General features: G+C 51.4%; 6 protein-coding genes across 6 annotated transcripts; 5 read left to right on the top strand and 1 right to left on the bottom strand.

The window, feature by feature from the left end:
* Positions 1-297: 297 nt before the first annotated feature.
* On the top strand, positions 298-2,175 carry BDQ94DRAFT_180033 (MCT family MFS transporter; the record flags this gene model as incomplete). The annotated part of the gene is made up of 3 exons (XM_026773531.1): positions 298-361; positions 615-856; positions 910-2,175. The coding sequence occupies 3 exons, from the start codon at positions 298-300 to the stop codon at positions 2,173-2,175; spliced, it is 1,572 nt and encodes a 523-aa protein (XP_026624879.1).
* A 987-nt stretch (positions 2,176-3,162) lies between these two features.
* Positions 3,163-6,041, top strand: BDQ94DRAFT_52400 (AP-3 complex subunit beta). The gene is made up of 3 exons (XM_026775968.1): positions 3,163-3,278; positions 3,357-3,514; positions 3,583-6,041. Exons 1-3 carry the CDS (start codon positions 3,239-3,241, stop codon positions 5,824-5,826), a joined length of 2,442 nt encoding a protein of 813 aa, XP_026624878.1. The 5' UTR covers positions 3,163-3,238; the 3' UTR covers positions 5,827-6,041.
* A 174-nt stretch (positions 6,042-6,215) lies between these two features.
* Positions 6,216-8,217, top strand: BDQ94DRAFT_52396 (serine/threonine-protein phosphatase). Its single transcript, XM_026775967.1, has 3 exons — positions 6,216-6,653; positions 6,731-6,964; positions 7,112-8,217. Exons 1-3 carry the CDS (start codon positions 6,638-6,640, stop codon positions 7,822-7,824), a joined length of 963 nt encoding a protein of 320 aa, XP_026624877.1. The 5' UTR covers positions 6,216-6,637; the 3' UTR covers positions 7,825-8,217.
* Positions 8,218-8,246: 29 nt separating this feature from the next.
* On the bottom strand, positions 8,247-9,945 carry BDQ94DRAFT_145886 (rho GDP-dissociation inhibitor). The gene is made up of 5 exons (XM_026766723.1): positions 9,745-9,945; positions 9,514-9,688; positions 8,917-9,239; positions 8,810-8,858; positions 8,247-8,740 (listed from the first exon to the last, which is right to left on the bottom strand). Exons 2-5 carry the CDS (start codon positions 9,602-9,604, stop codon positions 8,610-8,612), a joined length of 594 nt encoding a protein of 197 aa, XP_026624876.1. The 5' UTR covers positions 9,605-9,688; positions 9,745-9,945; the 3' UTR covers positions 8,247-8,609.
* Positions 9,946-11,070: 1,125 nt separating this feature from the next.
* BDQ94DRAFT_145884 (KilA-N domain-containing protein) lies at positions 11,071-13,732 on the top strand. Its single transcript, XM_026766722.1, has 5 exons — positions 11,071-11,578; positions 11,691-11,899; positions 11,964-12,126; positions 12,176-13,013; positions 13,072-13,732. The coding sequence occupies exons 1-5, from the start codon at positions 11,518-11,520 to the stop codon at positions 13,094-13,096; spliced, it is 1,296 nt and encodes a 431-aa protein (XP_026624875.1). The 5' UTR covers positions 11,071-11,517; the 3' UTR covers positions 13,097-13,732.
* Positions 13,733-13,905: 173 nt separating this feature from the next.
* On the top strand, positions 13,906-15,850 carry BDQ94DRAFT_52370 (cleavage polyadenylation factor subunit CLP1). The gene is made up of 3 exons (XM_026775966.1): positions 13,906-14,085; positions 14,194-14,956; positions 15,016-15,850. Exons 1-3 carry the CDS (start codon positions 13,948-13,950, stop codon positions 15,792-15,794), a joined length of 1,680 nt encoding a protein of 559 aa, XP_026624874.1. The 5' UTR covers positions 13,906-13,947; the 3' UTR covers positions 15,795-15,850.
* Positions 15,851-15,933: the final 83 nt, after the last annotated feature.

Raw genomic sequence — 15,933 nt, 5'->3', positions numbered from 1 at the left:
GGGCGTAGATAGGTCCCGATCCTCCCTATTTCCGTCATCTTCCTTTCCCCTGCCTAGTGGAGCGGGCAGTGCTCATCCTTAAACAAACTACTAGTACTAAGTTGAATACGCGCAGTCCTTCCAGGGGGCGGCGAAGAAGGTGGGGAGCTGGATCAGCATACTGAGACGTAGGAAAGTCATTGGTTCAAGTTCTATCGAGATGTACTCCGTAGCAGAGCAACTGATAACTGGAGGATTAACTGCCATTCCAACAATGGCTGGAGATCCCAGGGCTATCTAGACAACATAGACAGGCTTATGCACGCCAAGCCAGTGAACGCAATTTCTTTGTCGGCCGATGGTCACATTGAGCACCATGATGGTATGACTCAACCAATATAGTAGCTAGTTAGTCGAATACCGTTGGTTAACTTGGCCTTGGCCACGGTCTCACATACGGCCCCTGAGCTGAGACTTGATGCATTCTCATCATCTACTAATGTATGCAGTGCATCCCTTCTAACTAAGCGATATTCTGCTTCAGCAGTGGCACTATTCTCTTTCTCCTAACATATCCTTTTCCTCTTCTCTTTCCAGCCCCTATCTGTTAATAATGAACAAAGAATAACCGTCAGAGAAGCATGATGACTCAAGTCACACAATAACAACAATTTCACCTGGTCACGACTCCATTGTCCCTTCCACTGACTTGTCAGAGAAGGCGCTGTCTAAAAATGACCCAGTCGATAACGGACCGGTCACCTCAGACACCGAGCAAGCTCAACCACTAGCATCAACAGAAGTTGATGGTGGTTATGGCTGGGTCTGTGTGGTGTGTGTCTTTTTGGTCAATGCCCATACTTGGGGCATCAACAGTGTAAGGTCTCCCTCCAGGCAAGTCTTAATTCACTAATTTCCTTTGCAAATTAGGCCTACGGTGTTTTCTTGGCCCATTATTTGGACACGAACACATTCCCAGATGCATCAGACCTCGACTATGCCTTTGTCGGAGGCCTCTCTCTCAGTATGGCACAATTCATCGCGCCGGTAGCAACAATCACAACCCGAGTATGGGGGACAAGGGCTACCTTGATGATTGGTATTACATTGCAGACCGCGGCACTATTAGGTGCGTCGTGGGCGGGTCAGATTTGGCAGTTGTTTCTCAGTCAAGCTCTGTGTTTCGGATTTGGAATGGGAATGCAATTCAGTGCTACTGTTGGCATCATTCCTCAGTGGTTTACCCGCCGTCGTTCTCTTGCGAATGGTATTGCAACGGCGGGATCAGGAATTGGAGGCCTTATCTACTCGTTAGCTACAAGTGCCATGATCCAGAATTTGGGCATTGGTTGGGCTTTCCGTATCCTAGCGATTGTCTCCGCTGCTGCGTGCGGCTTCTCTGCTATCATTGTGAAGGATCGAAACAAAGCCATTGGAGCTGTTCAAATCGCCTTCCATACCGAGCTTTTGAAAAGACCAGAGTTCCTGCTCACTTTGGCCTGGGGTTGCTTTAGCGTGCTGGGCTACGTGGCCCTTCTGTTCTCCATCCCCGACTACGCAAGCACTGTAGGCCTGACAGCATCTCAAGGCTCGATTGTTGGTGCCATGTTCAACCTTGGAGGAGGCCTTGGACGACCTGTTATAGGGTACGTCAGCGATAGCTTTGGACGGCTGAACACCGCTCTCGCTTGTACATCCCTGGCGGGCCTGTTTTCTCTCGTCATCTGGATCTTTGCCAAAAATTTCGGGGTCCTTATCTTCTACGCTCTGATTAGCGGCCCTGTTGCTGCAACCTTCACGACTACTGTAGCTCCAGTAGGTGCAGAGGTTGTGGGTTTACAGCTCTTACCATCTGCTTTGTCGATCTTCTGGCTTTCCGTGGTCATCCCGAGCACATTTGCTGAACCGATTGCCCTTTGGCTACGAACTGATAACGAGACCAACTTTCTGCATGCCCAAGTGTTTGTTGGTTTCATGTTCATGGCAGCATGCATTTGTCTCTGGCTTGTACGAGCGTGGAAGGTAGCAGAGTTGGAAAATGCTGCCACTGACAGCGATCCTCTAAATCGTGAAGTCCAAATCAGGGACAACGATGCCGTGCTCCAAGGGCCCGTGGCCAGAACGACGAGCAGAGTACCCAGGATGACGAGTAAGGCGAAGATCGTGAGAAGATTGTTCACGATGGCGAGGGTATAACTCATGTAGACGACCGAGATGTCTAGGAAGGTGATATCCTAGTCTACCGTTCTATAGATAGGAGCTAATTAGCCAACTTCATGGCTGCACGCTAGTTCTGCACAAAAGTCTCTGAAACTCCTGACAGTAAACCACGTGCCACCGGACAAGAACCTTTTCGTTTCAGGGAGTAATAAAGCTTCAGGCCTTGTTGTTTGCAAAGTTACAGTGCTCTATATTCTAGTTTCATGCCATGATCCATAACCTAATGTTGACCTGAAGCCTCCTAGTTGAACCGTATCAACTTTTGCTCCTTTATCTTCTTTGGTGCAGTAATTTCGCTCGGGCAGCTAATCATTAGAATCACCCCTCTCAATGCACATTCGACCTGTACTCGAGTTCACGTATAGTCAAGATCTTCAACAAAGGCATGTCCGGTGTCTGGAGGTCAGTCAAGTATCGGAGTCGCCTCTCATCAGCCCCCTTGAGTAATTGCGCTCATGAATTTCCTGGTTGAAGCGCGGCCGGTCATGACATTCCGCATATTGGATAGTGTGATGAAAGCTATTGATCTCGGAAATATGTGCTGATATATGAGCAAGTTCTGCTGGACTTCGCTGATCACATCATCCTATTCAGCAATATTCTTCCACCAAATTAAACACAACGTAAGAATAAAAGATGGAGCTACCCCAAAGCGACTTCTCAGTCACGCAAAGATGACGCCGCGAGGCATGAGCTCCTCCCATCGGAGGCTGTCATGAGATCTAATTGTTCGCTGCAAGCATAATCAATAGTAAATCTTTGTAGAAATTAGATATTTCTCAATTAATAATTTATCATAGGGGGAGATAATAGTAAGTTCTCCTAATCTCCTGCCTCGGTGATGGCTACCAAGATAGCAAGTGGGATTAGCGGATGATGGAAAGTAGCCGTTGTTAAGGACGTTACCCAATCGTCATGTCAGCTGCCCGCCCGCCGCCGCGGAACTCCCAACTTCCTCCAGCTCCCCTCTATTAGGGACAACCCCCCCTCCCCAGGGCTGATCTGTTATTGCGCCTATGCGAAAGAACCCGGGGCCAAAATGGAGACCATTTCTAGGATATCCACGATGCTGGAAACAGGTAATGTCACCCCGGGCACAGTTGCTCGCCAATTGTCCTCCGCGTCTGGACAAATCGACTAACTGATCGTGCGAGCAGCTCGTGAGCTCACCCTCGAAGCAGCCCAGTCAGCAGCCCTGAGTAAGGGGTCTAGCACGGGTTTATCGTCTCGGAATTTGGCTACTGCTCACATCAAAAAGCTTCTGGATAGTCGAAATGACCGGGAGGTCCTGGATGGCATGCGCCGGGTGATTACGGTAAGGTCCCAAGATGCCTAAATGCAAGAGTCCATTGTCTGACGCTCTTTTGATTTTGCGCCACATAGTTGATGTACCGATCCGAACCTTCCCTTCCTTTCTTCTCGGCTGTGGTCAAAAACGTGGCTAGTGCGAACCTTGAGGTTAAGAAGTTGGTCTACATCTACTTGGTCCATCATGCGGAGGCGGAACCGGACCTTGCGCTCCTATCTATCAATGCTATCCAAAAGTCCCTTACCGATCAGAACCCCCATTCGCGTGCTATGGCGCTTCGTACAATGTCGGGAATCAGAGTGCCGGTCATCAGTCAGATTGTGTCCCTGGCAATCAAGAGAGGCTGCGGCGACATGAGCCCACATGTTCGCAAAGCCGCAGCATTGGCAATCCCAAAGTGCTATCGCCTAGACCCAAGTACCCTCCCTCAGCTGATTGGATATCTTACTACTTTGCTCGGTGATAGCCAGTACTTCGTCCTTGGGCCTGCTGTCGCCGCTTTCCTGGACGTTTGTCCGGACAGGATCGACCTCATCCATAAGCATTACCGAAGCCTTGTCAAAAAGCTCGTCGACATGGACGAGTGGAGCCAACTCTCGACATTGCGTCTTCTGACCATTTACGCTAGGAAGTGCTTCCCTCGCAACGTCCAGAAAGGTAAACAGGCAGTTTCTGAAGGCTTCTACGAGGACGATAAGACACCGGAGAGCAACGGTGGTGATAACGAGCATGAAGTGCTTGTGTTGGATCCTGATCTAGAATTTCTCTTACGTACTTGCAAGCTGTTGCTGCAGAATCGCAACTCCGCTGTCATTGTTGGCGTTGTCCGGTGTTTCCTTTACCTCGGCACTCCAGAGTATCTTGAAGCCGCCGTTGGTCCTCTGGTTGCGCTGGTTCGGAGCCCACAAGATACGCAGCATGTTGCGCTATATAACATCATCGCCGTTGCCCTGAAACACCCTAAGCCGTTTACGAGATACACTACGCACTTTTTGGTCCACGCGGTAGATCCGCCTCATATCTGGCGCCTCAAGCTGGAAGTGCTCACTTTACTCTTTCCCCACTGCGGGCTGCACCTGAAGGGTGTGATTCTCAGCGAACTGGAACACTTTTCACAGAGCGCAGACCCAGACCTAGTGCGAGAAAGCGTGCGTGCTATAGGACGCTGCGCGCAGAGTGAGCCTCGAAGTGCTGATCATTGTCTCCGCGTCCTTCTGAGTCAAATTACGAGTCTTGACGACAACCTTGTTTCAGAGTCGTTGACCGTCATCAGACACCTCATCCAGCAGGACCCACCTGCCCACGAGAAGACGGTGATTCAGCTTGTCAAGCATTTGGGATTAACGAAGAATCCGGATGCTAGAGCAACCATTGTTTGGCTGGTCGGAGAATTTGCCGGTGTTGAGCCTGAGAGGAATATCGCGGCAGACATCCTGCGCATTCTGGTACAAGACTTTGCAAATGAATCCGAGGCCGTTAAGCAGCAGATCATCCTTCTGGGTGCTAAGGTATATTTGCATCATCTGTTGCGAAACCCTCCAAAGGAAGTGCCGCCACCAGAGCCCAGGCCTGAAAAAATCGTCAACGAGTGGACGGAGAACGAAGAGGAGCGGAAAGAAGAATCAGGCGACGAGAAACCGCAGAGTGATGAACCTGAAGAGGACAGGATGACGCTGCTCTGGCGGTACCTTCTTCTGCTTGCTCGATATGATACTTCCTACGATCTTCGCGACCGAGCCCGTCTATACAAGGCTTTACTCGCTTCTCCTTCTTCTACACAACTGGCCAATCTGCTATTACTTGCGCCAAAGCCTGTTCCACACGCTCCGAGCCCGTCAGAAACACGCAAGGACCTGCTGATAGGCTCCTCGACCCTCGTTGTTGGTCCCGACGCTGGCATGCTTGGCTTGAAGGGCTATCAAAACCTCCCTGAATGGGTTGAGTTCGGACAAGAACCCGACCCTCGCCTCCGGGAGAACGATATCAAACCAAGCGTGGTAGAAAAGTCGTCCATGACTGCGGGCGAGAGGCTCGACCGAGCCCTTAAGGAACATGAAAGTACCGCTGCAACTTCAAGCAGGCAACGGGATGATCGCGGAGTAGCGGGTGCCTCCTCAGCGAAGGGGAAGTCACTCGACCAGTGGCTTGAGGAGCCCGAGACGGAAACTGAGGAGGAGACAGAAACAGAGGAAGAGGTGACTGACTCTGAATACGAGGAAGTTACGGACGAGGAAACGGACGAAGAGGAGGAAACAGATGAAGAATATGAGACGGACGAAGAAGAGCAGGGACAGAGTGCAGGACTCTTGAAGCCGTGATACCCAATTGGAGAGATGGGAAGAGTATTTGTACAGATTAGCTGCATAGACCAACGCGATATACTTCCAATTCTAGACGTGACGGTTTGCACTCCGTAATCGGATACTTCACTCCGGTACAGAAAATGGGTGCGAACAAGAGATATTTTGCACTTCCGAAGCACCAGGATGTAACAAGGTCGAGCAAAATGTAGCCTTCTGATGGTTATTTACCCGCTAGCCCACTGATACAAGTGAGGTATGGATGTTCACAACTCCAACCGCCAGACTTCAACGATGCGGACGGAACAGCAGGCGGTGCCACCCGGCAGAATGGGGTCGGGAGTCCTTCGGCGGGCTGGAATGGGCTTTGTGCCTGTCGATAATCCTGGTTTGCTTCATCCCCCTCAGTTAGAGTACAAATTCTTTCTGAAATATGGATTAAGTGCAGCGCAAGCTTATCAAATTTCTGCTTGCAACCCTCCACGTTCGCGTCTAGACCCCGCTCTTCCCTCACCGGTCACAAGTCCCCCTGTGAGACGCTCACTCCTGCTTCTGCGTACTGTGCCGTTGGCCATGATGCGAGCTACTGCAGGAACCTCTCAAACAAACATATCCCTTCTCGAACCGAATCGCCTACTATTCACTTTTCGCTTATAATAGCGGTGTATCAGCCGTTGATCATTTCCTCTCCTTTTTGGGCACCTGTGCATACATTTCGGTGGACTTCTGAGCCCCCATTTTCTATTATTGAGCGCGATCGAAGCTGGCGCGCTACATGAATATACACATATCTTTGAATCCCTGATTTGATAAATACATCTGCTCCGAAATGCCTGGATTACCAGGTAAGCATCTATCCCCGGCCCTGGATCTAGTCCCCACTCTTCTACTCGTCCTGTGCGGCCCCTCACCGTTGGAACAGCTAGTATCGACCTCGACGAGTGCATTGAGAGACTCTACCGGAAAGAGTTGCTGGCAGACTCGGTGATCGAAGCGATATGCGCCAAGGCGAAGGAATTGTTGATGAAAGAGAGCAATGTGGTCCACATTGCGGCTCCGGTCACGGTGGTCGGAGATATCCACGGGCAGTTCTTCGACATGATTGAGATATTCAAGATCGGAGGATTCTGTCCCAACACGAATTATTTGTTTCTTGGTTAGTATTCCGCATGATATCATACCAGTGTTCAGAGAGGAAAGAAAGGAAAGGGGCAGCCACAAGTAAAAGCGTGCCGATCCCCAGACAGAATCCGGGTTACGGTGAACATGAATGCTGACGGGCGTTCTCTTACAATCCAAATAGGCGACTACGTGGATCGAGGCTTGTTCAGCGTGGAGACAATCTCCCTCCTCGTGTGCTTGAAACTACGATACCCCCAGCGCGTCCACCTTATCCGCGGCAATCACGAGTCGCGTGGTGTAACGCAATCGTACGGATTCTACACGGAATGCGCGCGCAAATACGGCAATGCCAACGTATGGCATTACTTCACGGACATGTTCGATTTCCTGACCCTAAGCGTGGTCATCAATGACCAGATCTTCTGCGTACATGGTGGCCTTTCCCCGTCCATCCACTCCATCGACCAAATCAAAATCATCGACCGGTTCCGCGAAATCCCGCACGAAGGCCCCATGGCCGATCTGGTTTGGTCCGATCCCGACACCGAACGGGATGAATTCTCCCTGTCGCCCCGTGGAGCGGGCTATACATTCGGTGCGCAGGTGGTCCGCAAATTCCTTGAGGTCAACAGCATGTCGCATATCCTACGGGCCCACCAGCTGTGCCAGGAGGGATATCAAGTTCTCTACGATGACCGACTCAGTACGGTCTGGAGTGCACCGAATTACTGCTATCGGTGCGGAAACCTGGCTAGCGTCCTGGAGGTAAGTGACACAGGCGAACGATATTTCAATATTTTTGACGCCGCGCCGGAAAATGATATCCATCGGGGCGAACAGCAGGCGCAACAGAATAAGGATGGCCAGAGTCCGGTGATTGACTACTTTCTGTGATACCCTTCTTATTTTCTTTCCTCTTTCCCTTTCTTTTTACTTTTTTTGCCTGAGGTTGCTTCTTTACTGTCATTTTTGCTTTTCTTTCTTCTATTTCCCTTTTTTATTTCTTGTGCCCTTGTTCAAACCCACTTCTCTTACATCATTCATGGATTTTCTTGGGGAGTTTGGTAAATATCACAGGCATTTATAGACAATATCCCATGGTGCGATGTACGAAGCAGACGCAATTAGAAAATCAGAAAATCAGTCAGTCACACAGGATATCTCGGTTCTCGAGGGGGCAAACAGAAAAAGAAAAAGCCCAGAACAGGATAGGACCGGGCCGAGCCGCATGCAAACGGCCCTTAGTATGAATGCATGATGCGGTTATCGGGATGGTAGTAGATAGGGCGATAACTCCGTAAGGAGAGGAAATCATAGCCCCAGATTACTTAATGTGAATACTGTAGGTGCATGTAGTGTGTGTGTGTAGCCCGTTATCAGGAGCGTAGCAGACAATGAAGGGTTGTAAAATATAATATTGTATTTCCAGAACTCGGACAACAGTAAGATGCAGATAGGTGGGTAGGTAGGTCCAACGCTAGTAAAACTGCGAAGAAAAGGCAGGGATATGATGTGATGTGTTTGCGCTTCTCATGGAGTATGATATGTGTAGGCAGGGTAGGTAGATCATAGTTTCATATATGAGGTGGAAGAAAAGAAAGAAAGTTGTGATGGGAAAAGCCAGAAAGCAGAGCCAGTCCGACTGGCTATTCTAGAAGACACAATGCACTTCATTCTTTCTACCAGTCCTTGGCAATGTCGAAGGACCACTCGAACTGGAGGTGGGTGTGGTTGTCATCGTCGACGAACTTGGACACGGCGTTGTAGTGGCCACGGTACATCATGCCTGAGGGGGCTTCCTCGGCGTTGACTGCGTCGGGTTAGTACTTTTATATCTTTTTCCTTTCTACTTGTGTCATATAGTAGGGTAGTGGCTTACACTTCTTCTCGTAGACGGGCTTGTCGGTGGTGCTGGGAGCGTAGCTTCCCTATAAGCGAGTGAGTACATGGCTTACATCCTGCGATTGTCGAGACGAGAGTACTTACCAGCATCTCCTCGTCCTTGCTAACTCTGATACCCTTGCGCTTCACGACCTGCAGGTACTTGAGACCGCTCAGAACCTCATGGTGCACCTGGAAGACGACCTTGATGTGGAAGGTGGCGCCCTCCTTGATCGTGAAGGGCTTGTCCTTGAGGGTCTCGAGCGCATGGGGTGTAGACAGGTCAATCACAACATCGGGACGTCCCTGCACCTCCAGGGCAAGGGACTTGATGATGCACTTTCTGGGATCATTGGGGTCGCCAATGGGATTTCCAGTCGCCAGACCCAGAGAGGCCTTCCAGCGGTTGAGAGATTCGTCGTTCTTGTCTGTGGGGGATTTGAATTAGATACGAAATTTGAGGCAAGTGGAGAATTCCAAGAAAAAGCCAAGTTTGCGGGAGAGAGAGAGAGAGAGAGAGACGCAAATTAAATTTCAACGGTGGGGTTATCAGGAATGCTCGCGCTGTACGTTTGACGGGACTGGGCAGCAAGCAAGGGGGGAGGCGGCGGCGATGCTGGATGCCACGAGGCTACAACCACGGGGAGTGGGAGGGGTATAGGATTGCCCGGGAGGGGGTAGGCCAGCGTAGATAGCACATACCAAGGTTCTGGTACTCTTCAATGGTCTTCTTCTCTCCGACCTTGAAACCCTCGGTCTGGGAGGCGACGAGGTCTTCTTCGTGCTCAGGCATTATTGTTGTTGGTGGGGTATTTGGAGATAGGGGGAGATGGGAGGGGAGATGCTGATGTTGCTCCTCGCAAACGGGATATACGGACTAGAAAAAGGTGAGTCTTCGTCAGGAGAGTCTAAGAGACATTGAACATCACGTACCAGATGGTAGGAATACAGGAAACTGCTGAGGAGAGAATTGTTTAGGAATGTTTTGGAGTGGAAGCAGTGGACTAAAGTAACAAGTGGGGGGAAGAAAGGCGGTGGAGGAGTGGATGGGAGTGGATGGGCCAGACCATCTCGCCTTGTGTCCGCCGAAGATTAAGGGGAGCCAGAGCAATCCATGGAACAGGCCACGCAATGGGTATTTTTGGAACGGATGAAGATTGGGGTTCTTGATTCTCTTGACTTCACGATCCCTACGAGAAATGAGACCACGCTAGGTTGCTAGACAAGCACTGAGGTCCACCTCTCTGGATGGAATCCCGGAGATGAGATACTATAGAACTGCTCCATTCTTAGCATCTACCATTGAGTACTTTACGTGAGAGGCAATATCACTCGGTTTCAATTGTTCTGAATGGCGTGAGATACTCATATAGTCCTTGATTACCATCCAGTTATCTGCTCAAACTGAGCCTCTTCAGCCGGAGGGCTGTTGTGCACTTTTACATCCCAATAATGATGAATGTTGGTTGACTCTGCAATTGGGCGAGAGAAGATGTGTGTTTGCGCGTTGTAATGATAAGGTCTCCATTGGGGCTCTATCACTGTCGTAGTTGTTATTAGACATTAAGATATTCCTGAAGATGGCTGGGCTGAGCTTTCCACTACAAATCCGTAGTGCCACTATAGAATTGGCCGTAGTAGTTGGGTTATATATATCGCTGGCGTACTACTACTATCTACTAACTACTTTACTTACTAGTAGTACGATATGTCTTAGACAAGTCTAGAGTTGGGGTGCTCGAGTGGCTAGTATCTACTACCAATCACTCGGTTAACAATTTTGGAACCAGCACTCGGAAGATATAAGCCAGTGGTTAAGTTGTTTCATGCTTCGCAGACCTGGTGGGCATGTTTCATTCGAGTCCAGTGTGTCCCGAATGGACCAAATTCAAGTGCCCGAATGTCCGACTCTAGGCATATTGCGCATAGGCATTATGCACGGTATATGCGGGTGGCCAACTCAGGACCTACCAGTCATGGATTAATTCAATACGGTAGGCTATTGTCTAGGGATCAAGCTGTGAATGTTCTTCTGGTAGGATAAGTTACTTCGATGCGGACCGCAGCCATGGATCCCATTGCAAGGAACCCGAAAACAACAAAAATCGTAATGGATGGGCGTCACGGGGACAACCGGCAGCGGTGAGGCGCCAAGGCAGCGATACCATGATGAGCGAAACACGTCACAACAGATACCGGGGGATGGGCCGGCACCGCAGATACTTGCTGTTTTGGCTTGCCCCACTAAATTCCGTCGACATTATTGGCTCACTGCTGCAGTGGTGTCACAGTAGCGCGGTACTGTGGGGGTTCCCAGACGGTCACAGCCGGTCACGGTGGGAAGCAATCGCCCTCCCCAATTTGCTTTCGATTCCCTGATTATTTTCCTTCCCCTACTCGCATTTCTTTGATCCTGCTTATCGAACCCGCGCCCTGACTTCCATTCCATTATCACCTGGGTCGTCGCGGCTCTCTGCCTGAGCGTTCCTGTCCATCACCCGCTCATCTCAACCCGCGGTGTTTGTCTCTGTGCGCCCTTCCTTGTGGTGCCGTGTTTGCTTTCGCGACCTACCTCGCCTGGAGAGCGCCGACAGACGCGCCTGCAACGTGGCCGCCGTTTTGGCGACGCATCTTCCTTCATCACCAACCGTCAACTGATACCCCTCGCTTCTTCATTGACCCAGCTCGCGAGCCTGATCATTCATCATGGTGCGCTCACTGCCGAAGAAAAACAACCCTCTCATCCTTGCGGACGTGGCTCCTGCTTGTAAGTTGTGATTCCAGCTAGCGCCCGAGCTCAGACTCGATCGTGGCATGCCGATATCTCCACCAAAGCGTGCGCCAGGCTAACCTGTCTCCTCCTATCTCCGCGACATCAGACGATGAACTTCTTTCGCGCCGTCGTCTGGGAAAGACCAACCTCGCCGTGAAACCCACCCAGGTTGGCACGTCAAATGCGACAAAGCCTGAAAACCTCGGCCCCTTCGAGTATGCACACTTGCGCGCGCCGCTGCCTAGAGACCTCAAGGGCTCCGAGATTTTCCCCTCACACTCGCCTCAACAACATCCCGAAACCTACTTTTTGATGGTAAGGATGGCTGATGACGAACAAAATGTGATGTCATAGAATGGTGGTTGACCTGTCGCTATAGAGACGTAGCAAAGATGGATTCGTCAGTGCTACCGGAATGTTCAAGATTGCCTTCCCTTGGGCAAAGCTCGATGAAGAACGGTCTGAGCGGGAGTATCTGAAGACCCGGACGGAGACTAGTGAAGATGAGATCGCCGGCAATGTTTGGATCTCGCCTCTGCTCGGTAAGCGTCACAATTCCGCAGATATGAATGTTGCTCTGATGACTTTTAGCCCTTGAGCTAGCAAAGGAGTATCAAATGTACGATTGGGTTAGGGCCCTTCTCGATCCTACCGACATCGTTCAAAGTCCCTCGTCCGCGAAGAAGCAAATTACCCCTCCCCCTCGGTTTGATTTGCCGCCGATCGAAGCCCCGGCCATTCTCACTGCACCACGTCTCCGTAGGGGACGGTCCGCTTCTCCAAGCAAGAAGTCGACCTCCCCACGTAAGCCCCGCCAGACTCGCGCCATGAAAGAGGCCAACGCTGCGGCGACCAGTGCTGCCAACGCCAGCCTCCAGTCTTCTTTGGACTTGACGGCTTCCACCGTGGAGTCGGAATCGGTCACCGGCACCGTTCATCAGAGTGTGGAGGTGGACGGCGACGAGAAGCCCGCTCCTACCCCGAAGAAACCGGCATCAGCATCCAAGGCGAAGAGGACGGCTGCTCGGGTGGAAGAGCCCGAGGAGAAGGAACCTGAGAAGGTGAAGGTCGATGTTGAGACCAATGCGGAAGCTGTTGACGAGGCCAAAACCACCCAAACCACCGTTTCCGTTGAGATGCCTATCAGCCTTCCTGAGGCACCGTCTGCTGCCGATACTGAGCAGATGATTGCCAAGGCGAAAGAAATGGTAGAAGAAGCGGTCAAGCTTCAGACCGAGACGGCAGAGCCATCGTCGGCCAAGGCAGCCCAGAAGCGCAAGACGGAAGTGCTCAGCGAAGATGACGAGGAAGAAGATGAAGAAGCCAAGACCCTCCGGGTGAAGAGGGCCAAGGTTCTGGAGGAGAAGCTGAAGCAGGAGCGTGTGCGGAACCGTGCTCTTGTTGGTGTTACAGCTGCCTTTGCGCTCGCGTAAGTCTTGCATGCCAAATGCTAAATCTCCCGTGCACATTGCTAACCTGCCTTGCAGAGCCTCTATTCCGTATTTCTTCTAGACACCCTAACTACTGGCCTGGAAGCAAATTGTTGTGATTGTGCGCCGTGTCGGCCTACTTACGTCCAGCTCACGTCTGGACAAATCCGCCATCGATTCCCCCGCCCCTTTGGAAAATCTCCCCCTTATTCCCCGACTGCTATGGTTTTGAACGATGCTTAATGGAGAAGCAGCCGAAGCTGTTCCTTATCCGTTCACAGTTTGCCCCTACTCTGGAATCCATCCGAGTTCAGGCTTTGGCCAATCCACCCGAGCGCATCACGATCCCTAAGTCCCAATTGAAGTGATTCTTGATGTACCGTATTGGCCGCGAATATTTCTTTACTAATGATGCCATTTGGGTGCGAGTGATGTGGTTCGCACGGGGGATTGGCCGGTGAGGTCCTGGCGATCGAGGAAAGCCTTGGGTTCGTTTCGTTCATTATCTATGCCGTTTCTTATTATCTCCTGGATACCTGATATACGCCTCTATAATGTGGTTTTTTTACTTTTTTCAATTTTCTGTTCTACACCATTTGGACCGGGGCTGCACCCTGGAGTCGTGATGCAATCGGGATGGTTTGACTGGATTGTGTTCGGAGTTATGTCATTGTTAGGTAGATTTGCAGATGATGAATATGCAGTAACTATGAATTGATCATTACCCTCGTAGATCTGTTGCATAAACAAAAAAAGTATAATATAGATCAATTAACAGTCAGATGGGCGTGCTGCGAACGCGAACCAGTCGGGTCGGTTCCGTCCTGCAAACAGGCTAAACATCGTCATTCTCTCCGCCTGTTCGGAGCTTCACCAGAACTCCAGTCCGCAGACGACTTTCCAGATAACAATTCCAATTATCCAGACGATGCCATGTCGCTCCCCGGTCTCGATCTAACACAACCCTCCGCGGACCGCGAGTTCGCCCCAGCCCCGCCCTCTCAGATCAGCCTTCCCAAAGGCTCAGAGTGGCGGTTCGAAGTCGCCTTTGGCACGACCGTCCGCGTAAAGGTGAGCTGCCGTGAACCTCAGCACATTACCCATCCCTCACGAATCACAGAAAAAAAAAAAAAAAAAAAAAAGACAGTTGACTGACATATCTACCACCTGGAGAACTAGCTCTTAGCCGGAACCGCCGAACTCTTTGGCACCGAACTAGCCCCCTCGCAAACCTACACCTTCTCCGGCACGAAAGCAGCAATCTACACCTGGCATGGATGCACACTAGAAGTAAGCGCCGGAGAGGCCATCACAGGTCTGGACAGCCTCGCCCCGGGAGGCACGAATGGAACAACGGCGCGCGGACTCGGCGCGGGCGGCTGCCAGAGCGAGTACGTGGCGGAGGAAACACCGATGGTTGAATACGCGAACGTGCATTTTGCGCTGGAGACACTACGACAGGAGGCCAAAGCGACGGGGAAAGATGGCCCGCGGGTACTGATTCTCGGTCCTGAGGATGCGGGCAAGACAAGTCTGTCGAAGATCCTGACGGCGTATGCGACTAAGGTGGGCCGGCAGCCGCTGGTGGTTAATTTGGATCCTACGGAGGGCATGCTAAGTGTTCCGGGGACGTTGACGGCTACGGCGTTCCGGACGATGATTGATGTTGAGGAAGGATGGGGGAGTAGTCCCATGTCCGGGCCGAGTGCGGTGCCGGTGAAGTTGCCCTTGGTGTATTTCTATCCGATGCAGAACCCGTTGGAGGCCGATGGCTCGGTGTATAAGGCTATTGTGTCGAGGTTGGCGCTGTCGGTGACGGGGAGGATGGCGGAGGATGAGGATGCAAGGGAGACGGGAATTATTGTGGATACGCCGGGAATTTTGAGTCAGAGTAAGGCTGGGAATGTCGAGATGATTAATCATATTGTGACGGAGTTTGCGAGTGAGTTTTTACTTGATCCTGGTTGGGGGGTTGTATGCGCTGACGGGGTTATGGCACAGTTACGACGATCTTGGTCATTGGTTCCGAGCGACTGTACAGCATTATGATGAAGAACTTTGATAACAAGCCCACGGCTAGTGCGTCTGCAGCGGCGTCGGATGAGCGCATTTCGGTGGTTAAGTTGTCCAAGTCTGGGGGTTGTTTTGATCGCGATGCGGCGTTCATGAAGGCTGTCAGCGAGTCGCAGATCCGGACATACTTCTTCGGCAACCCAATTCCTTCGACGGCATCGGCAGCGCTGTCGCTGTCTGCGTCGTCAACGACGAATGTTACGTTGTCGCCGCATGCGCAGCAGCTGGACTTCAACGCTTTAGCGGTCTACAACTACACCATAGCGTCAGCAGAGGAGGACGAAGACGAATATGACCCGTCGCAGCTGGGTACCGGCGATGCCTTCCTCCCAGGTGGAAGCAACGACGTGGACCTGGGTCAGACTCCGCAAGAAGAGGCTCCGGTCGCACCGACGCTGCCTGGGATCGCTGGACCGGTGAAGGAGACGGTGACGCCGGCGGGGTCGTCCAACGTGCCACTGAAGAAGGTACTGCCTCCTGCGCCGACAGCGCTGGCCAATTCGCTGCTGGCCATCACACATGCAAGCTCGACGGCCAGCCCGGCGGATGTGCGCGATGCCAGTATCATGGGCTTCTTGTACGTGGCGGACGTGGACGCGGAGAAGGGCAAGATCCGAGTGCTGGCGCCGGTTGGAGGTCGCGTGCCACCGCGGGCGATTGTATGGGGGAAGAAATGGCCTGGGGAGGTGGTGGGATTGGTGGGATAGTTGATACCAGAAGTTATTAGTAACTAGATGAGCGCTACATATCAAAGATATTCATGTCAAATTCAAACTATTTACATCTTCTAGAAAAAGTACATTGACTCCAGCAAGGTCTAGATCCCTTACATACATACCAGACTTG

Source organism: Aspergillus welwitschiae (genome assembly GCF_003344945.1).
Source record: "Aspergillus welwitschiae strain CBS 139.54b unplaced genomic scaffold BDQ94scaffold_21, whole genome shotgun sequence".
NCBI classification, from domain to species: Eukaryota; Fungi; Ascomycota; class Eurotiomycetes; order Eurotiales; family Aspergillaceae; genus Aspergillus; species Aspergillus welwitschiae.
The sequence above is the reverse complement of the archived record's forward strand: the minus strand, read 5'-3'. Positions and strand labels throughout refer to the sequence as shown.